The sequence below is a fragment of the Polypterus senegalus genome, chromosome 10 (genome assembly GCF_016835505.1).
Source record: "Polypterus senegalus isolate Bchr_013 chromosome 10, ASM1683550v1, whole genome shotgun sequence".
NCBI lineage: Eukaryota > Metazoa > Chordata > Cladistia > Polypteriformes > Polypteridae > Polypterus > Polypterus senegalus.
Window position 1 is genome coordinate 86,733,970 of NC_053163.1, and position 23,372 is coordinate 86,757,341.

Sequence of the window (23,372 nt, forward strand, 5' to 3'; positions counted from 1 at the left end):
TGTGATCTACATCATCGATCAAAGAACCGTGCAGTCCCTACTTTGATGGATTGAAGGCCTGAGGTCCACATGACCATCATCATCAAGTTCTTCCATGTGAAGTCTGAATACCATGAGGACTGATGGAGATCATTTATGTTAGGTAGAATGCATAGAAGTGGCTGGGTGGTCTTGTGGCTTTGGAACCCCTGCAGATTTTGTTTTTTTTCTCCAGCCGTCTGGAGTTTTTTTTTTTTTGTTTTTGCTGTCCTCCCTGGGCATCGGACCTTACTTTTACTCTATGTTAAATAGTATGGCCTAATTTTATTTTCTATATTTTGTCATTTTTCTCTTTCTTCATCCTGCAAAGCAATTTGAGTTGCATCATTTGTATGAAAATGTGGTATATAAATAAAAGTTGTTGTTGTCGGTACACTCATGCAACTCAGAGTGCACAACTGCTACTTGCCAATATAAAACTTTGAAAAATGAATCTGTCATACATATATCTGTTAACATATATTTTAAAACCATTTGGAATATTATATTACAGTGTTTTTAAACATCCTCATTAAAATGGTGGTGTAGAAATTTTCACATGTATGATTATATATGCCAATGTACTGGTGACATTTCACTTATTCTGGTTTTATTGGAAAAACCAAGTTTATTGTATTGTCATGTATATCCTTTACCATGGCAATGGACAGTGGCAAAGTGTGAATTTCAGTGTACTCTGTATATTAACAATAATGAACCTATAAACCTATAGAGAACATTAAATAAACTACAGGATTTACAGGGCCAAACTATGACATGAAATAAAGCAACAGCATGGAAAGTGTTTAGAATCCAGAAAGCAAGTTTCATACTTTACACAAAGTCACCACAGCCAGAGTTACATGTAAATATTATATTTTAAAAAGAGCATATAAAAGTTACATAATGAATTGTAAATAAACTAACATCAAGTATCAATATGCAGTAAATGCTATTGAAAATAACATATATTGAAATGATCACTTATTGCATTTACCATCTTCAAGTATTGAAAATAATGAGATTAAACCCACAGTGGAAATATGAGGTCCATGTGTTATTTGTTTTTATTATCTGGAATTGTGCTTCATGAAAGTTAATGGTACACTTAAGAAGAATGTGAAATAGATGTATTAATTAGTTTTCTACATGGCCTTTTTGTTCAAATCTTTGGTGCATGTGAGAGGAGTGTTTACTAAATGAGAAATCTCTGTGATTTCAAACTTCTCCACACCTGACCTGAGAAAATTGTCTATAGACACAATCAATGTTTCAGATTTGTCACAACCCTTCTAACTAAATATTTGTACACACATACATACACATACACACATGGAGAGAAAGTGCATTCAAGGCAGAAACCAGAAAGGTCTTCTTAAAAGAAAAGGTAGCAGGGTCCGGAATTAAGCTACCCAACTGTAATTTTCTGGATCTGTATCAAGACAAGAAAAAGAGCAGTTTAACTTAAATCTGCTTCTTGACTCTAAGGAGGGAGTCAAGACAATGGCTATATATCTATGACGTAGGAAGAAGATCCAAGATCTACCTACGTTCTCCACATAACAAAATGAACAATTTGGATTAAGTCATCTTATACTACAGTTGTATGTGAAGACAAAAGTAAAGTACTTCATGATGGATTTCAATACGAAAGCTACAGATGAATGACAAAGGATTATTGATCACGATTTCTAAATGCCATACTATTGACCAAGGTGTGTTTAATGAGGATACATCCATAAGTCAAGATAACAAAAGTAGATCATGAACATAAATTGTAAATGTGTGCATTATAAATAATGTAATAGAAACACTCTCAGCGCAGATAAGAAGTGAATGAGAAAAACAAAGTGCTTGAGAAATTTCTTGCAAATAAGTATCTTTGGCATTTTGTTTGTGCAGTGGTAGCAGAAGAGTAAAGTACACTGATTAAATTATATCTATGCACTTGTATATTTGATATACAAGTTGAACTTCCACTCCACTTTAAATTATTGATGGCACTTTCACTGTTAAATACTAACTAAAGCTATTTTTAAGAATAAATTAATTTGCAAATTATTATTGCCATTGGTTCCAGATATTTTCTGTAGTTCAGTATACAAAGCAAATCAAACTTCATGCATTTTTCAGTGATAAATAAAAGCATTCGCATTTCATACAGTATAAAAAAAGGATTGTATGGTGGAGTACTATAGGTTGCCAACATTCTTTTCTCCTCACCACCTGCTTTTCAAACTGCTCTGTTCTGACTTGAAGTTCCTGTTGTGGAAGTATTTCCTCAATTCTCTCAACTCCTGAGGCCTTAGGCTCTGGTCCACTCCTGGTGCCAACTGATAGCTGAGGGGTGATACAATAAAACCGTTCTTATAGAGGCACACACGCTTGCAGAATTCAAAAGTGCTGAACATCAAACCATAGTATGGGACAATCTAGAATGAAAAAAAAAGAAAAATTACTTAAGATAGTTAAATGTTTTATAATTCTGGCACCAAGTGTAGTGTATTTGCATAAAGAACTCCAAAATAAATTGATCTATGAAGAAATGCTACAAATAAAGCTTGAAAGAAAGTTTTGACTTAACAGTGCTAACATACCACAGAAAACTTGTTTTAACAGCATTACTGCAAGAATACAGTTACAGATATGATTTGGTGCCATGTTGCACCAAACACCTTATAAGTATACACGTGTATGTGTGAGATACTTTAAAAAGATATCAAAACATGAATGAATGAAGGGAAGCAATCAAATGATCCTATTATTGATGAAAATTCTAAATTAGTTTACAACTGGTGCATAGTATTAAACACTTTAGAAATTGCATAACAGCTAGAGGAGCAGGGGATTCCCACTAAATACAATGAATGATCTCTCATAAAGGAATAGTTTGCGATTTATAGCATACTTTGAGGCATACTGTACACGTGTCTTCATTAAAAAAAAAAAATGACCGACTAACCCTTGATGAAGAATGTCTGTTGAATTTTACAGCTGATGTGGGCAGCTGCTCAAAGTATGTGACAGCATATACGACATGTTTGTTTATGTATAAAGCAAGCATGTGCTATTTTAATCAGTCTGTCAACAATTTTGTGCTGCAGCAGAACACCCCTCTGACTGACTCTTAAAACACTTTCAGGAAACTCACCGAATGCAAATAAAAGAAAATCTCACAGCCAAAACTAAAATTGTCCTCATCATATTTATAAAAGGCCTGGAATCCCATAAATTCAGAAATAGATTTAAGGCTGTTTTCACAATGTATTACAACTACTGGGTATGTTTTAATAACAATCAAAACGCACCGTTAGACTTATGTGAATGTGTTTTCCCCATTAGATGTTTTGTGTGGAGCTGGACCATTACACACTAGCATTGGTCGCTAGATCGGGACTATCCCTGGACAGGATGCTAGTTCACACACACACACACACACTCATTCACAATAGGCTATAGTTTTTTACTTTCTGTAGGGTGGTTTAAATGTGTCAGGCCTTCCTGAAGGCTACATCTTAATTTGATGGCAGACCTGGCCTAGGTATCCTTTATGAAGATGGTTTGCAGCCCTAAGGTGTCGAGGGAGGAGAATCCAGACCAGACAGGCAGAGATAGATAAGTGGGTTACAGTTGGACATGGGCACAAGGTAAATAATGCACAATGTCTGGGGACATCAACCCCAGAATTGGAAGTATCAAAAAATTTTTTAAGGACATTATGGAGTTGGACAGTGACTCTGAAAACTCTAAGGTGGTAAGTTGCTATGAGGAGCCCCAACTAACATAAATACTGTTATGAGGGAGCCCCTCAAAACCAGTCCACCATAAAGAGATAGTTTGTGATAGTGGGGGACTTAATCATTAACGAGACACAGATGTAGTTTTGTTCCAGAGGAACAGTCTTGCACAGTGTGTTGCCCTCTGGGTGCTAGGTAGAAGACCTCCATGGGTGGATGGAACAAATGACATTAAAAAAGGGCAGACTGTCAGCTCTGTCTTCCATATTTAATGAGTTAGGTGACAGGCTGAAGAGTAGAACTGACAAAGTGGTCTTCACTGAAATTCTGCCTGTGCCACATGTTAGTCCAGATAAGACTGAGGAGATCAGAAGTCATTAGGTATAGCTCAAATGTTAGTTTAGGATAGAAGGATATAGATTACAGGGCATTGCAACGCCTTCAAGAAAGAGATGGGACCCATTATGTTGTGATAAGTTAAATTTGTACTGGAGGGGCACCAGTGTATTGGGCCTGTATAGGAGTAGTTTGACCAAGGAAAATTTAAACTAGGGCAGGGGGGCCACAGGGTGCTTATGACAGGCTAGGTTTAGAACTGTATATGAATAGACAAACAGTAGTGAAATAACAAATATTCATAGTAACTTGATTGCTTGATTGAATGCCAAGAGTATCAAAAATAAAATAATGGTGGGTTGCCATTGATGAATAACAATTTAAATGCACGCCTTCTTTAATTGGATGATTCTTAGTGAGGATTTCCAGATTTGGCTAAAAAGTATTAAGGATATAAACCTTATTTTAGGAGTGTAGTATATTAATTTCAATGTGCATCTTTTTAATAATATTAAGAAAGGGGAGTTTAAAGGAGTATATTGTAGTCATGGGGTGCTGGATAAACTGTTATAAGTTTTTAGGTGTGAAGACAGATGAGCAGCATTGGAACAGATTTAAAAATGTTTAAATATAATGCCAGACAAGTGCATTCCACAATTTGGAATAATTAAGAAATTAAAAAAAAACTTGCTGTGTATAAATATGAGATAAAAAGATGCTGCAAAAGAAAATGCAGTACTATAAGGCACAAAAGACTAATATGCTCTCATACACCCTGTGGTTGGTGTTTGAGATAAGATTAAGAACGATATTAGGGAAGCTAAAAAAACAGTTAGAAGAAAATACTGCAGATAATGCAAAAAATAACCAAAGGAGATTCTTTCAGTATTGTAGCAGTAAAAGAACAGTCAAAAAGGAGATGAAGCATATTAGGAACAGAAATATACAGACACTGGAATGGCAATGCTCTAAACTAACATTTTCCTGAGGTTTTCACATGTGAGGAAGTGGATAACCCTCCCTCTGCCCCAACCCAATCCACTACCAGCAGTAACATGGACTACCAAGGAGGTACTTAGTGATTTAAAAATTGTACAGGGAAAAGTACTGCTTGGATTAACTGAGCTGAAATCAAACTAATCACCATAGCCAGGATACATTTATCTTCAAAGAAAGTGTATATATAAATTCAATGCATATTTTTTGAAAACTACTGGGGAGGAAGTCCCTAAGGTGTGAGAAATAACACATATTGTTCCATTATAGAACAATGATGAGCGGGCAGATCCAACTAACTATAGGACAGTAAACTTAATGTACTTCTGGTGCCAGGGTAATTGCCCGATCAAAGTACTTCTGGGTCACACGGAAGTCCATCACAGTAGGAAGCTTGTCTCCCTGCAGCTCCCTCTTGTGGCATCCCGTGACCCCAGCAGGGTTGCCCTGCCGGGCTGTATTTCCCAGTATGCCCTGATGACTCCGCACTGGGCATTGAAAACCAGGGCTGCTGCCATCTAGCGTGCTGGGGAGTAAAAACCCCTAACGATGTCTTATTTATTTATTTATTTATTTATTTATTTTTTAAACGAGCTGTCCATCCACCCTTTCTGGTCTTCTCTTCTGAGTCTGCTCCCTCTCCTGGCCCATCCAGCCCATGTGGCATCTACAGTGCACAGGACTGGAGAGCTTTGTTGGGCTGAATGGCTTGTTCTTGTCAATTTTTTTCTAATGTTCTAATAGTTCCCAAAGAACCTAACATATATCACTGGAATACATAAAAAGTATTAATAATAAAAAAACAAAAAAATATCCAAAGTAATGAAACGCAAAATCAGAATAAAGCAAAACAGATTGGACAAACCCAGTTTTTAAAGGCAAAAGTTTGTATATGAAGAAGAAACATTAGAAGCAAATCTTTCAGATATCTTCATTTCCCATGTAAACTAGATAGAGATTAGAACTGGCAAAAACCTCAATGCTTGATTGACATTCTAAATATAAAATTGAAAATGTAGTTGCATTAGGAGCTTACCCGCTTCCATGGAAGACTGAAAATAACAATTAGAATAAAACACTATTTCAACCATATACAGTGCATCCGGAAAGCTTTCACAGCGCATCACTTTTTCCACATTTTGTTACGTTACAACCTTATTCCAAAATGGATTAAATTCATTTTTTTCCTCAGAATTCTACACACAACACCCCATAATGACAATGTGAAAAAAGTTTACTTGAGGTTTTTGCAAATTTATTAAAAAATAAAAAAAAACAGAGAAATTACATGTACATAAGTATTCACAGCTTTTGCTCAATACTTTGTCGATGCACCTTTGGCAGCAATTACAGCCTCAAGTCTTTTTGAATATGATGCCACAAGCTTGGCACACCTATCCTTGGCCAGTTTCGCCTATTCCTCTTTGCAGCACCTCTCAAGCTCCATCAGGTTGGATGGGAAGCGTCGGTGCACAGCCATTTTAAGATCTCTCCAGAGATATTCAATCAGATTCAAGTCTGGGCTCTGACTGGGCCACTCGAGGACATTCACAGAGTTGTCCTGAAGCCACTCCTTTGATATCTTGGCTGTGTGCTTAGGGTCGTTGTCCTGCTGAAAGATGAACCGTCGCCCCAGTCTGAGGTCAAGAGCGCTCTGGAGCAGGTTTTCATCCAGGATGTCTCTGTACATTACTGCAGTCATCCTTCCCTTTATCCTGACTAGTCTCCCAGTTCCTGCTGCTGAAAAACATCCCTACAGCATGATGCTGCCACCACCATGCTTCACTGTAGGGATGGTATTGGCCTGGTGATGAGCGGTGCCTGGTTTCCTCCAAACGTGACGCCTGGCTTTCACACCAAAGAGTTCAATCTTTGTCTCATCAGACCAGAGAATTTTGTTTCTCATGGTCTAAAAAGTCCGTCAGGTGCCTTTTGGCAAACTCCAGGCGGGCTGCCATGTGCCTTTTACTAAGGAGTGGCTTCTGTCTGGCCACTCTAACAGCACTTTTTCAAAGCTTGGTGCATTGTAAATTAAAACAAAGCACTGAGAGATGAAGGTTGTTAAATTTCTTATTGAATGTAAAGGACACATTTGTCTTGGCAAGGAAAATTGTGTCCTGCATTGATGTGACTAACTTGAGTGATATCTCTACAGGCATATGTTACTGCTGCCTCACAGATCCTAAATTGTAAATTGGACTCCCTAATTAGATATCATGTTAGGATAATTAGTAATTCTAAATTGGACCAATATGGTGGATGCCCCATCTAGGGTTTCTTCATATAACCTGCTAAATAATAAGCAAGTTAAAATTGGAAAAGACAGATACAGTAGTTAGATATTTTCAAGGAATACAAGAAGAAAATGTACGAGTCTGAGATTATTAGGACCTAGTAACTATAATTGTACAGAATAATCTTATAGCAGGTACAAATTGTTTTAATCTGTGATATTCCTCTTACTGTTTCTTTAAGATAAGGAAATTATTATCCATAACTATGAACCAAAACCTATAGCTATTGTGGCCCCCCCAGGACCCACGTTGATCACACCTGGTTTAACATATTTCAATTATCCACAGAAACTGATGAGTCAAAGCAATGACAAATCTTTGGACCTAGCTGAATTATGCATTTTGTTTTTTTTTTATTAATCTAAAATTAAGATGCCACCTCATATACTATACAAGTGAACTAATGTTATATCGGCTATTCCAGTTATTGAGACATGTTTAGCCAGATGTGAGATGCACCAAAATTTTGAAACCCTCACTAAAAGTGAAGAACACATACATAACTAGCAGCAAATTCACAGATATTTAAAGTAAAACCTCATGAAAACTAAGTAACAACTGTTCTAACGTAACGGTAAATATGGACGGTACTCACTGGGTTTTATACATAAGCCAGTCCTATTATTATTGACCAACAGTGAGAAATAACAGAAGCAGTAAGATGCCCCAGCCAGTTACATTGGCTTCAATTTCTAAATACATATAAACATATAAGAACAGTAAATGTAATGAATTAATCCCAGTTATTCCAGAATTCAGAAAAAGCTGATATTTGGCATGTTGAGAAACTAGAATTTGTGACTCATGGCTAATTAATAGGTGTTTAATCAAAGCTGACATTTTCAATACTTGGTGATGAGCAAAGTTCTTCTAATTGTTGTCTGTACACGCCTTGTACAGTTCAATCAGCCTCAAATTCATTATTATTCACACTGTCAATACAACTGCAAATTCAGATCTTCAATGTCCTTGGACCTTACACAGACTATAAGATTTGTGTCCCTTGGATTTTAAGCAAATCTACATGATTTTATAAGATACATACCATAGTTTTTAAACACAACTTGCCTAAGCTCTTTGAAAATGTGTTTTAATAATTATTATTAATACTGTATAATTAACTTTCAGGTATGATGTTTTTGGAATTAAGAAAGCCACAAAAATTGACCATCCTTGTCTTAAGGCGAAAGGTTAGTCATGTCACACATAAAGACTAATCTCCCTGCCTCCCTTGACCCTCTTCAGTTTGCATACCGGTCAAACAGGTCAACTGAGGATGCCATATGCTCTGCCCTTCACATCTCCCTGACACATCTGGATAAAAAAGACACATATGTCAGGATGCTATTCATAGACTTTAGCTCTGCCTTCAACACAATCATCCCTTTCAAAGCTGGTTGTAAAACTGAGCAGGTTGGGCCTAAACACCACCCTCTGCAATTGGATCCTGGACTTCTTGACAGAGAGGCCCCAGTCAGTTCGGATGGGCCACAACACTTCCTGCATCATCACACTGAGCACTGGAGCACCGCAGGGCTGTGTGCTTAGTCCACTGCTCTTCACCCTGCTGACTCACGACTGCACAGCCACGCACAACACCAATCACATCATCAAGTTTGCGGATGATACGACGGTGCTTGGACTGATAAGCAGGGATGATGAAAGAGCATACAGAGATGAGGTGAAATGGCTGTCCGCATGGTGTGAAGACAACAATCTATCTCTCAATGTCGACAAAACAAAAGAGATAATCGTGGACTTCAGAAAATCACGTCCTGCCCACATCCCGCTCAGCATCAATGGTTTAGATGTGGAGATTGTTAGGAGTACCAAGTTCCTCGGTGTGCACTTAACTGAGGAACTTACTTGGACACATAACACCTCATCACTAATCAAGAAAGCCCAGCAGAGACTACACTTCCTGAGGCGGCTGAATCAAGCACGTCCTCCCCCTTCCATCCTCACCATGTTCTACAGAGGCATCCTAGAGAGTGTCCTGACCAGCTGCATCACTGTCTGGTATGGCAACTGCAACATATCCGACAGCAAGCGCCTGCAAAGGACAGTGAAGACAGCAGAGAACATTATTGGGGTGCCTCTCCCTTCACTACAGGACATATTTTACAAACGCAGTGTCCGCAAGGCCTGCAGCATTGTGCAGGACCCCTTACACCCCTCACATGGACTTTTCACGCTTCTGCCATCCAAGAGAACATACTGCAGCATCAAAGCCAAATCTGCGAGGCTGCAGGAGAGTTTTTATCCCCAAGCTGTTAGACTCCTTAACACCAGGCTGCCCCCTGGGACCTTCCACACGGCCTCAACCACCACTAAAAACAGAACTTTTATACATGAAAACCACTATCCAGCTAAGAACTGAAAATCTCATACTGACCTATAAGGATTTATGAAACATTCTGACCTGTCATTGTTTACACACGTCTTAAACAACTATTATCATACACTGATAATTTCTGTATTATCTATATCTATTATTTATTATTTATTTACTTATTATATTACATATCTTACACATCAATATTGCTGCTACTTGTTTGTCCTATCTTTGCACAATGTCTTGTCTTGTTTGTGTTTTAATTATAAATTTTAAAATTTTTATTCTATTTTTAATTTACTATTTGCACATCATGTTGTTACACTGTGGACCCTGAGCTTCGCAATTTCGTCTATCTGTATACTTGTATATGGTTGAGATGACAATAAAGTTCACTTTGACTTTGACTTAAGTCAACAAGTTAAAACAGCACTTTTTCAAAATGTACATATATACTAAAATAATTTGTAAGTAACTTGCACTGGACACAGGTTCAGCCATATTCAGTACTCTCTGACTGTAGAATAACTGGAAGTGTTATATAATAACAGCAGTGTTATTTGACATTATTTCTTTTGATTTCATTTATAGATTTTCATTTTATAGCAACACTGCAGTAGGTACATGCTATACATACTGTAACTATCCTGTATAATATTATTCATTAAGTGCAAAGGAAAAATGAAAAAAAAAAAGAGTTGCCAAACCAATAATCACAAGAACGTACCTTTAGTAGATTGGCTGTCAATCCATCCCAAAGACAGTGGATGCCTTTAATTTTTATAACTTGTCTGAAGCAGTCAACCATGCCAGAAAAATGGACATTAACTCCACCACAATGAGGCAAAATAGGACTCTGTGCCTAGAAGAGAAACCGTTAAATGTTTTAAGCTTTTGCAATCACCATCAACCATAGAACCATGCAAGTGTCCCCATTTACACAAGTGCTGACCCACTGACTACTCTGTAGGCAAGCATCAGGAATTTAAACTTGATGAGTGCTGCTACAGGGAGCTTATGTAGTGACCTGAAGAGTGGAGTGACATATACCCATTTTGGATGGTTAACTACAAGATGGGCTGCTACATTCTGGACAATTTGTAGCAGCTTCACAGTGCAAGCAGGTACTCCTGCCAGAAGTGAGTTGCAATAATCCAAAATGCAACAAGACCAAAGTCTGGACCAGTAGTTGTGCAGCATACTCTGTCAGATAAGGTCTGATCTTGCAGATGTTGTACAACGTAAACCTGCATGAAAAACATACATTTCAAGATTACTGGCAATTTGTAACTGACCCCATGCGAGTAAGCATGTATTTATGCTGAGTGGGCCCTGCAATGGATGGCATCTTGTCTAGGGTTATGTTCTTCCTTACATCTACTGCTACACGGATAGGTTCCAGCCTCATATGATCCTCAATTGGCTGAAATAGGTTTGAATATGTTATGATAAAATAGGTTAAAGAAATTTTAAGTTTACATCAAAGTAATCAAATTTGAGTAAAACGTTCAATCCAGTGTGCCAAAGCATACACAGAAAGCTAAGATGCCACTCAACTCTACGCAGAAAAATCAGATACAATTTACCTTTCATTAACTTGCAGTGGTTAAATTCACAGTGTAACTAACATTTAATCCTACAGCTGAAAAATATATATTTACCTTTTAATATCTGCACGAATTATACATAGAAACCAAAAATATTGCAGTAAGTGGTGGAAATATGTTTCAAGTGAACTGTAATATTCTGTTGATATACAGCTTAGACCTTGATAAGCATAATGTAATGTTATCCGTATCCAAGTACCACGCCCTTATTTCACAACTGCCAATGGTACAGTAAATGCCTTAGCAACTCAGTAAGCTGTTGTACTGGTACTCATTTATTTGTAACTGCAGCAGTGTCCTCCTTTAGAGATGTCCAACATGATGCTGTAATGTGAGATTATGTAAAAAAAATATATAATAAAGTTTGGGAGCTGGCTAATTTTAAATTCAGCCTTTTAATAAGATCCAACTTAATACAGAAAATTCCAGCACTGACATACCATCTGTTTTCATTGCAGCTGGTTTAAACTAGCACCAGGCTGATGTGTAGCATGGATCCCTTTTATATTAAACCGTTAACGGCATACTACACGATAATGTGCAGTGAATACAACTGACTTGCGCATTCATAGTTTTCATACTCTTTCTCTGTATGTTTAGCATTTGTTTGCTCAGAGGTTGATGTGCTTGCTGCTTCCTGAGCAGCTCTCCTTTTTCCACCCTAGCAGCCCCTTTGTTCTCTTCTCTTGTTGGCATCTTGTTGCGTTAAAACTGCTGAAGTCAGTGCTTGTGTTGCAATTACTTAGTACGTTTTCTTTAATTTTTCACTTAAGCTGGTACTTAAATCATTCTTGAGGCAGATTGAAGCCTTAAGATATGAAGAGGTAGGGGAAGTGATGGCGAAGATGGTAGGGACGAGAATGGCGCCTGTATGCATGCGCTGCATGGCCGCCCTGCTGGCTGCTGACAAGAGTTGATTCTACAATAAAAGAAAAAGAGGAATAACCTTGGAGGTTGTTCCCCAAAAGTGGACAGTAGAGGTCACATAGTATGCGAGTACCAAATTTCAGGTCATATATATATATATATATATATATATATATATATGCCAGCAGCACTCATCACAATGACAAAACAATTACATTGTCAATCATGTTATGTTATTATTAAAATGTTTCCTTTTCTTTTTCATTACTTCTTTAACACACTACTTCTCCACTGCAAAGTGCGGGTATTTTGCTAGTTAACTAATAAAGCTCCACCCTTAACAACTTAACATTTACTTTCATTAACATCCCACTAAGTGTGGAAAATTATAAATTTACCTGCATTTTCCTCTTAATTGTGTCAAAAGGGAATGACAGTGTCTGTGCAAATCCAGCTGCCAAACAGCCACTTATGAAATTCTGAAATGGTCCAAATTTGAAACTTGGCTCGCCCCAAAGCTTATCAAGGTTCATATACACTAAAAAAGCTCCACAAGAGAAAGGAATTGCACCTATAAAAGTAAAAAAAAAAAAAAAGTTACTGCAGTAGAAAGACTTGCACAAAACACAGTTAAAATGTTTTCAGAAATATGTTAAGTAGAACCTTCACATTTTAACAAAATATTCGTAATTGTACGGCATCTGACATTATTGTGACACGATCCCATTTTTAGACATAATTTAATAAGCATAAATGTATTTCTGCACTTCTGGTTAACCATTTCCTATTCTACAAATTTAACTGGCTGCAAGCTGTTGAAATAATTTTCTAATCTATTCCAGTTTTCTGCAATGTGATTTTTGTGCATTTACAAAAAAAAAACCAAAACAAAGGTATTCTAAATTTCTGAAGTAAGCTAAGACTACAATTAATATGCATCTTAAAAGAGACTACTGAATAATCTCTAAATTTTACTACATAACATATGTAAAATAAAATGCACACATATTTCCAATCAATTTTTTTGAATTTGTATTAATAGTATTGAGGCTAAAACTAAAACCTCCATATAAGGTTACATAAATCTACTAGATTCAAGACATATATAGCAAACACTATTAATATTCTTACTTTATACAAAAATTATCTAAACTAAAATTGGAGAAAATGAAATGGTTAACATATTAAAAGCATTTTTGATGTTTTTAACTCCAAAATCTTACGTTTACAGCAGAGAAATATTTCCCCATTTGTTTCAATGAAGGGGCTTTAAATAAAAAACAAAAATCTCCATTTGTATTTGAAACAATTGGATTCATTCTTCACCAGTTCTGATACTGCTTTACTTACCTATTAAAGTAAGGGAGGCCCCTCGATACAAAGTAAGGAACCCTTCATTTTTACAGATGGTGCGCAAAGCATCCATAATTCCTTTGTAGGATGGGCTTTTCTTGTTCTGAATTATAAGACGGGTTTCAATTACATCAGCCGGATAGGTTATCAGAGTGGCAACAATTCCTGCCAGACTTCCAGCCACAATGGCCCCCCATTGTGTGATATATCCTCGGTCGTCCATATACAAGTGGAGAATCCTAGGAAATAGGTACAAAAAAGAATACAACTCCTTAATAAGAGTTAAAGATTACTTTGATGAAAAGAAAGCTAAACTATTTAGGGGACAACTTAAAAAGTGTGACATAGATTTCTGCTTATTATGGAAACATTTCTATAAAGAAGCATGGATAGTTGATGAATGTAAAACAAAAAATCATTTTTAAATAAGTGACAATCTACATAGATCTTCAAACACAGCTGTTTTAGCATTAATCAGTATGTTACAGTATGCAGCACTACTAGGTCTCTTCCTCAAACAAACATCTAGGTGCATTAAGCAGGGAAAATCACTTAACGAGAAAGAAAAAAATTCTACCTCTACGCAAAGACAAAGACAAAGTAGCAAGTGACTGGTGCTGGCTCCCTGGATCAAAATCTTACACCTTGGCTGTTGTTTGTATTGAATTTGCACATTGTCTGCCTGTGTCTTCCTCCACATTAGGTTAATTTTCAGTTATATATGTGGTCCCATATGGGTGGGTGTGTGCATGATATAACCCTGCAATAGACTGATACTCAGTCCAGAGTAAGTGTCTACCTTACACCCAGGGATACTGGAAAAGGTTTTGACCCTGGACTGGAATAGGCAAGTTTGAAAATGTTACTTAATGTCACATACATCGGTAAGGCATAAATGGTGACAAATGCAATCTGGTATAATTTATTTCACTTGAAAATGTACATGCATATTTGACATTTAATATAAATATTCTTATTTTTTTAAATTGCTTTACCGTACATAAAGGCAAGAATTACTTTAAAAATAAAATTAAGTATAACTGATTTAATTTTACATTTCAGTTTTATTACCTCATAGCATCCTGCCTTTAAACAGGAAATGAATAAGACACTGTCTAACAGGAAACTAAAATCTGAACTGAAAAGGCCATTGAAAACCACATTGTGACATGTGTGCAAAATTAATAAAACACTTAAAAATGAAGACATTCAACAGAAAGTAGGCATGAATGTCAAATGTAGGGATTAGGCAATTTCATGCTTACACATTATCTTAGAAATAATATGTGACTCTGCTCTGGATAGGTGGGTTTAGAAAATGGATGGCTAATGCTTTGGTTATTAAGCCTTCAAAGTGACTCAAACAATCCCTAAAGATTTTCACTATTCTGAGAACAACACTTTTTTTTGATAGACTAAGAAAAGGAGACCAAAAATAAATTTTCCATTTGTGGGACTGACTCAGCACAAATTGCTTGTTTACTCATCCTGCTTATATTCTCCTCATATCAGCTACCCTAAGCTCTATATCCTACAAGATGGCCAAGTTCAATGCCAGCCATTCTTCAAACTCATCTTAAGAGCCCTGGCAGGAGATAACCCTTTATGCACAGAGACCTAGTCATTTGACTATGGGGTTACTATGCATGATGAGTATTTACTTAATGAAAGTTTTTATACTTACTGCACTGTTCCAATGAATAGCAACATGTACTGGTATCTATTGAAAGTTCAGATAGAGTCAGCAGACTTAAGACTTATGAACTTGCCTCTCATAATGCCACTCATCGTAGTGCATTGAGCTTCATAGTTATGTTAGATTAAAGTTTCAGGTACATCCAGTGAAGCCAAAAACCACACATTCCAGGGTACATAAAAAAACCTGTTTTGAAGAATCTATTATCTTGCTTTTGGTGAAAAAAAATGAGATTTATTGGGAACAAATGGTGAAAAAAGGGTCATATGTTTGTTTGCAATACATAGATTTTAGGCCACATTCATAGATGCATTTCAAAATGGCTGGAAAATGCATTTGTCTCAACAGGTGTGTAAAAATGGACTGCCAATTCAGTGATTACCATGCCATGCCACTCGTTGTCAGTGAACTTTTGAAGTGCAACCTACTCAGTTAAATTGTGCAAATAATACGCACCAAATATGACACTGAAAAAAGTTACCCTTTGAGTGCATTTTATATTTATCCTTTTGCAATAAAAACCGAAGCTTACACTGCAACATTATTCTAGGTTGCTCAACCACAACAGTTGTTTTTGATTAACATATTATAAGTGGACATGGGATAATTTCTAAAGTCAGACCACCAAACATACCCAGTTCTTGCAAAAAGGATCACCGTATAAACGAGAACACAGTATTCAAAAATAACAATGAATATGTAGGTTTGGCTAACAATCATATTATAGTGAGATTTAAAGTCTTCTGACAACACACATAAGCAAAATGTTACAATAATAACATTATTTTTTGAAATTCGATCGTTTAAGCCAAGTGTTGATGAAATAAATTGGAAAAACAAATGTGAATATTGTGCCTGTGAAAAAAGAAAGACAGATAAACAATCAGAAAGACAGTGAGGAGGGGAGGTCTGTAAAGAAATAAGCCACCAGATCTAAATGAAGGTACTGAGAAACTTCAGCCTACTAAAGTAAATAGATGGCTTCACTCAGGTAGTAAACACATTGAATGCAAATATTTAAGAACAAAGTAGCTGACTTTACATAGCAAGGCAAAAAAAAAAAACCCAAAAAACTAAAAAACAGTTTAACCCAGTACCAGTCTATGTACAGAATTGGGTAATATGCGATGATCATTAGTATAACCTAAAACGCTTTGGTTGGCAATACCAGCAATTATCTGTCATGGCAAGTAGTTACACAATTCTCTTGGTACTTCTCGCAGAAGGTAATGATTCACATTTGGCAAGGTAACTATGGTAACTGAAGTTACCGTTCCAAAATCTCCATCGGGACAAGAAAAGGGTCTGTTATATAGTAACACATTCCATGTTGGTGCTGCCAAGTAGGCCTAACAAAAACGGTTTTAAATGGTGTATGACACTATACTGTATGCAAGGACACTTGACATGGTGAAACCTGCTACTCCGGGACTATACTGTTTGAGAGTATTTCTCCGATTCAGACAGCAGTGGAAAGTGAAATTCTGTCTCTGTTAGTTGTCCCCATTACCACTCAGGATTCAAGGTATTAATCAGTGACAGATTAAGGCCACTACACTTTGACAATGACAGAAGGTTTTGTGGTACAGTAGGTGTCGTAATAACCCTTGGCATTATCAATAGCCCTTTTGTGGACATTGCCAGCCTGGGCCTCCCAGATGTATTCCCATTGAGCATGAGAGCATTTCTGCAAAAACTGATGAAAACTTTCATATACATAAATCTACAAAATGCCAAGACACATCAGGCTGGCTACTTGCTTTACCAGACTCACCTAATTATTGGCATGACTTGTTAATACACATATCATAAAGGCATTTGTCAACGTGTTAGCAGTAGAAACATTCAAGGTCGCCATGATCCAATCCTATCTGGTTATTGGCTTTTAATTACATGGACAGTGGATGCCCTCTAGTGGTGAATATGAACATACCAGCCATGCAAGCAACACTTACCTAAATGAACGCAATAAATACAAAGGAAGATAGCTCTGTCTCCGTCACACTAACTACAGGATAGCAAAGGCAGAATCACTAAATTGATACTACATTTAAATTAAATTTGATTTATTTTATATATTCTGGAATGATGTCTGGTAGTGGAACATTATTGCAAACAAGGTATTTGCAAAATTCATGGCTATAGTTAGTTGTATGTTGCATTTGCAAAATTAATGGCTATAGTTAGTTGTATGTTGCATTTCAATCATTTTACTAAGCACGGGTAGTGGCTACAGCGTCTGGATGTATTGATCATTTTACTTTTATTCTACCAAGCTTCAAAAAAGCTCACAGGATCAGACATGGTTGTTGATTAGTCTTCCTCGTGCCTGGCTTAGGCCCTATGGTCTAGGCCAGGGCTACTCTAGACTCTAGGCCCTAGAGTCTAGGGTACCTTATAAAAAATGAGGGTTCAGAATCTGAGTGGATGAATGATTTTAGCATTTCAAGTACCGTGAACTGCTACAGTTAGCTGCCGCCTGGAGTTTTGCAGGTCACTCTGTTCACAAATGTAGGTTTGATTTCCAATGTGCTGAGGTGTTTGAATTGAAACGTACTACTGTCTCCCGGGGAGACGCTAAGTAATTTGTACAATTTGACGGTGACATAAATGCGACATTAATCCCCCTTAATGTGCATTGTACCAAATACGCTGTGGTGACGTTCATTGCGAAAGCAGGCGACAACAATAAACGGTGCCTACGATCAATACTTTACTCGTTCTGTTTCTGTCACCACGTATCCATTTCATAACCAAGGTAACGTAGATCCAATCTTGGCCACATTATATATCGATTCATCGCTGGGCTCACTTACTTGCCAATTACCTAATGCGCAAAAGGATAAACCGGGCAGCTTGGAGTTGTGAGGTTGTAACTTTAACCACCATACCACCACTACGTGACGAGGATCTAATACGAGACTTCAGCAGGGAAGAAATCCATATTTTATCCAGAAATAGCAGCTTAACTATTTACCTCAACCCTTCGACAACTGACGTGGACAGGCGCTTGCATGCCTGGCATGGTGCAGATGTTGTTTATGCTACGTCACAACCTGCTGAGCCCATTCCTGCACTCGGATTGGTTAATACAGTAAGGCGTGATGGCCGTTTTGATTTGTTAGCAGGGGAGAGTCGATGCACTAAAGTAACCCTCGTTTAACCGACTGAGAGAAGCACTTTGGAAGAAAATGAATGCGAAGGAATGCCGTTAGTAAAGTTGGTGGTGGGTTGGTGGTCGTTAGTAGTGTGGATAAAATACCCAAGTACTTTAAAAAAACGTTTAATATTTTTCAAAAAATCCACAACCACATAATGTTTGTAGAAGGTGATTAAAATGAGCAGGGAAGTAAAAGTGAATCGACGACAGACTTTAACTGCCTATAAATAAAAGATAAATAACTCAAGTCCGAGACATTTTGTTAAAAAACACACCTTTGTGCCAGTCTCTGTCAAACTATTGCATATAAAACGACTAACTTCGAGAGTGACCACTTTCGAATTTAGTCTTTTTATAGGGCATCAAAATGCGCACAATACTACAAAACATAATGGACTGTAAATTAAGGCTCATAAAACCACATGACTGTAGCGTACCAGACTATACGTACCTCTTGTAAGATGCCAGCTGAACTACACTGTATGGAAACAAACGCATGCAGGCAATTAAGTTCCCCTTCCAATACGCCGCAATGCCTTCGGAGCGATACACCTGGCGAAAAGTGTTCCAAAATCCATTTCTAGTATGAAACGTTCCGACCTGGCCCAGGACTTTCACGACGTCTAACGGGGAAGTGACGGTCCGACTGAAAACGCCTGCCACTGCGCCGCATACTAAACACTGGGAGACGGTCAGGCGGTCATCTCTCTTAATAGATGCCATTACTTTCTTGACATCTGGTTGACTCGAGCCATACAGCAAAAGGGCCGGTTACCAGGCAGATTTCTAAATTATTATTGACTTAGGAAGATATTGGGACTGACATCGTTTGACTCGAACAGTCACATGACAAGGAGAAGCCAATCACAAACACAACGCTGCTGTGCTACAGTACATCCCACCATTAACACAGGCACACAAGTTCCTCCAGCCAAGAGAGTGAGTAAACGCAGCAACAATTCAGCCAAAAAAGCCAGGAGGCCAGTTGCATCGTACCTGAGACAGTATCATAACTAGCTGCAGATCAAGACCAGACTTACGCAGTTACGCTACTAAGAGCAGACGATCCTCAGTGCTGTTGCATGAACAGCGGGACACATGGACAGGACGTTTTAATACCGAGGCTAAAGAAGCTCGTATCGGCTTAATGAAGCTCACTGCTTCGAAGCTTGTATCAAAACTTTACAGCCACGTTACTGATGACGCCCGAGGCTTCAAACGTCATTAAAGCAGCTGCAGCGGTCTGACGAGAAGCATCTAACTGCAAAGCCGCACAGCCGTACGTCACCGCAGCTCTACGGCAGCAGTTCTAGACCAAAAGTTTCACGGCGGAAGTCACATTACCTTGCTTCTGCACTACATGCTAACCACACAAAACACAACTTTAACAATACTAACTCGCATCCTTAATTCTCCGCAGTCATACCCGTGTATACTATCCCCAAACCACACTGACCCTAACCATAATTTACCCTAAACGGGTATATTATAGTACACTAACAACACCACTTACCCCTAAACTTTACGCATAATCCTAACCATGTATACTGCATTATAACCACACTAACGCCTAACCTTAAAAAAACCTTAACACCTAACATGATTTAATCTTAATATCACTGATCTTTAACTGCTACCCCAGACCTGCGGTGAAGTTTACTGCCTTCCGCCAACAAACCATTAAATTAAATTTGGAGTTCAAAAGTGTAAAAACCTGTTATCCTACAATGAAGTAAATATAATACTATTGTAATATTGTTCTGTAGTGGAACTTATAACGTGTCATTAATACCAGTCTGCTGTAGGCACGTCCTCTAAACCTCCTTTATGTTTGCCCGGGTCCACAGGCACATTCTCTAAACCCCGCTATGATTCTCTTTGTCCCTCAGGGCAGTTATTCCCCAAACACTGATGGAAAAATATTAATCTTTTACATTGCATCGCAGAAATAATCCTCCTGATATGATAAAGTTATCACATAATTACAACTTTAACCGTCTTTGGTGGAACTAGAGCTGGCTCAATAAAGCGTTGCGTCTCAATTTAATCGAGGCTTATTCGCTAATTGCGCTTAAGTGAAACGAACATTTCTGATAAACCAAAGATAAACGACACATCTAACGAAACATGTTAGATTTTAATATACAAATTAAAACAATTCCGTTTTCTGGATGCATCTTTATACCCTTTTGGAAGACTCTTAAAAATAAGAGTCACAGCGATGCCATAGAGAATCATTTTTCGTTCCCAAATAAAACATCCACATGAATCTTTTATCGGAGGCACCTCTGCACGAGAACCACCTTTTTCTACCCTCACAAACATATGTAGTTTTTAATGTCTGGAAAACATCTGGGATTGAATCACTTAAGAGATCTGTACATGGACAACGTCTTTGCATCCTACAAACATCCATCCATCCATTCATTTTCCAACCCGTTGAATCCGAACACAGGGTCACGGGGGTCTGCTGGAGCCAATCCCAGCCAACACACGGTGCAAGGCTGGAACCAATCCCGGGAAGGGGGGCAACCAACCGCAGATCCTAAAAACATTTAATTTCTAAATTTAAGTTTCCAGCAACACATTTCTTTCGTTATCTTCAAATTAGAAACTTTGTTAAACAGAACCTGCCTAATTTTCCTCACCTCCCACTATGCTGGAAAAAATATTGATCAGTTTCAAGGACTTAGACAGCATCTCTGCAATATATAAAACCATTTTACAGTCCCTCCCATTTTAAAGATCCAAGAGAACAATGGGAAAAGGATTTCTCCCTCAACATATCAGAAAAAGAGTGGAAGGTAGCAATGCAGAGAACTCACTCGCGCTCCATATGCGCAAAGCATACAATTATTCAACTCAAAATTATATATCGAGCACATCTGTCTCGCTTAAAATTGTCCAAAATGTTTCCAGCGCAAGAGCCAACCTGTGAACGCTGCAATCAAGTTCCAGCTTCACTGGGTCACATGTTTTGGGCCTGCACCAAATTAACATCATTCTGCACCAACATTTTTAAATGCCTTTCAGACAGCCTTGGGGTCCCAATTCGTCCTAACCGATTAACAGCTGTGTTTGGTGTACTTCCAGATGGGCTTAAAGTGGAGAAGGACAAATAAACTGTGATTGCCTTTACTACACTACTGGCACACAGACTTACCATGCTCAACTGGAAGAATCCTAACTCTCCCCTAACTGATGTTATATATACTATTTGAAATTGGAAAAAATCAGATTCTCACTTAGAGGATCTGTGCAGAAAATTTTTCAAAACCTAGCAGGATCTAATCAATAACATTTTAGAATAGGCTTTTAAAGCACTGAGGAGGCAGATTCACTGCCTATTCCTTTTTTTTTTCTTTTTCTTCTCCATTCATCTATATTCACCTATTAATTTATCTATCCACATGAAGTTTCCAGAAAGATCCTTTGTTTATTTAAATCCGTAACAGGCTCCATACAGTAAATAACCACGAACAGATAGTAACAGACATGTCATGATTTGAAAAGGAATCTTCCTGCATACAATAACGCAGGCTAAGTTCAGATTCTGTTAATATGTTAGTGTCCTGCTTGGCAGCCTACCATACATTAAAGACATTTTTTAATCAGCATATTAGAGGATTTTTAAAGCACGAAGAACCAACTTCATATGCAGAGAACCTTTTCCAAAATGGAAAGGTGCTTGTTGAGCAACAGTTCTACAAGGAGCCACACAATCCAGTAAATAATCATAAAATGCAATTAAAGAAACATTATTTTTAAGAATGGACAACACTTCTAGGACTCATGCATTTTTATTGGCATAATCTTTTCTGACACTCTTAAAGGATCAGTTTTGCTCTCGCTCTACTCAGTGGATTAAAATGAACAACTATGAACTGTTATGTTTTCCATATTTAGCAGAGGTATAGGGAATGTTTCTGGGATAAATCCTTTTATTCTTTTACAACCTACAAACATGTTCTCACACTTTCTTATTTTATGAGACCATAAAAAAATATTTAAAAATATACACACAATGCCCCACACTCAGGTCAGAAATCAGCCAATAGCATTCGTGTGTGAATCTAACAGAATCTAACATAAACTGTTATGAATAGGCAGTGGTAGGGGCTTGAACCAGGGGTGTGGGGGACAACCCCCCCTAGAGTTGTTGCACTGTCAATGAGGATTGGTCAGGTAGGTGGGAGGGTTCCAATGTTTTATGGAAAGTGAAGTGTTTTAACGGACTTGCTTGAATTATGAATGTTTTTTCAAGACCTTTGGAACATCTGTCTAGGCCACACAAAAATAATCAGAGAAAAGTCCCAGCTATCATGGGATGTGCCCCAGAGGTTTTCAAAGCCTAGAAAAATGTCTTTATGCTTAAAACCAGGCAAATATTTCAGAATTTTTCATCATAACAGTTCTCATTCAACTATAAACTGTCTTGTTTGTTGGTGCCAAAGTTAACAATTGAGCCCTTCTGCATAGTGGTTTATTAGTGAACTACTTGAACTTTACATTTCATCGATAAGGCTCACGCTCTAAAAGTCAGCAGCATGTTTTGTAAAAGAAGACCAAAGATTAAGAACACTTGACAGAGCACATGTTTTATTGGAATTTTTTACAAAGAACAATCAATCCGTAAATACATGGGGAGTATGTGCAAAAATTCATGCAGACCATGGCATTATGAGGCAGAAATGACAGCTGTGCGCTACTTGCATGGTGAAAGCAGCCACTGAAATAATGAAATAAATGTCATTCATAGTGAAATAATATAAGCAATTGCAAGTGTGCTTTTCTCATTTTATTTTTTTATTTTCATTTATTTTGCCTTTGCAGATCAAAGACAGCAATTCACAAGTGCACATCAACATTCAGAGTAAGTACTACTTACTATTGTGTAGTGTTTGCCAGTTTTGGTAGCATCACACAGCTAGGAAAATCATTTTTCTGGTTTTGTGTTTCAGATTCATATGAGA

At 37.6% G+C, this 23,372-nt stretch overlaps 1 protein-coding gene across 1 annotated transcript; it reads right to left on the minus strand.

Annotated features, from left to right (window-relative positions):
• Window positions 1-487: 487 nt before the first annotated feature.
• slc25a43 (solute carrier family 25 member 43) lies at window positions 488-19,192 on the minus strand. The gene is made up of 5 exons (XM_039766109.1): window positions 18,851-19,192; window positions 13,541-13,782; window positions 12,589-12,761; window positions 10,444-10,578; window positions 488-2,450 (listed from the first exon to the last, which is right to left on the minus strand). The coding sequence occupies exons 1-5, from the start codon at window positions 19,120-19,122 to the stop codon at window positions 2,238-2,240; spliced, it is 1,035 nt and encodes a 344-aa protein (XP_039622043.1). The 5' UTR covers window positions 19,123-19,192; the 3' UTR covers window positions 488-2,237.
• Between the last annotated feature and the right edge of the window lie 4,180 nt (window positions 19,193-23,372).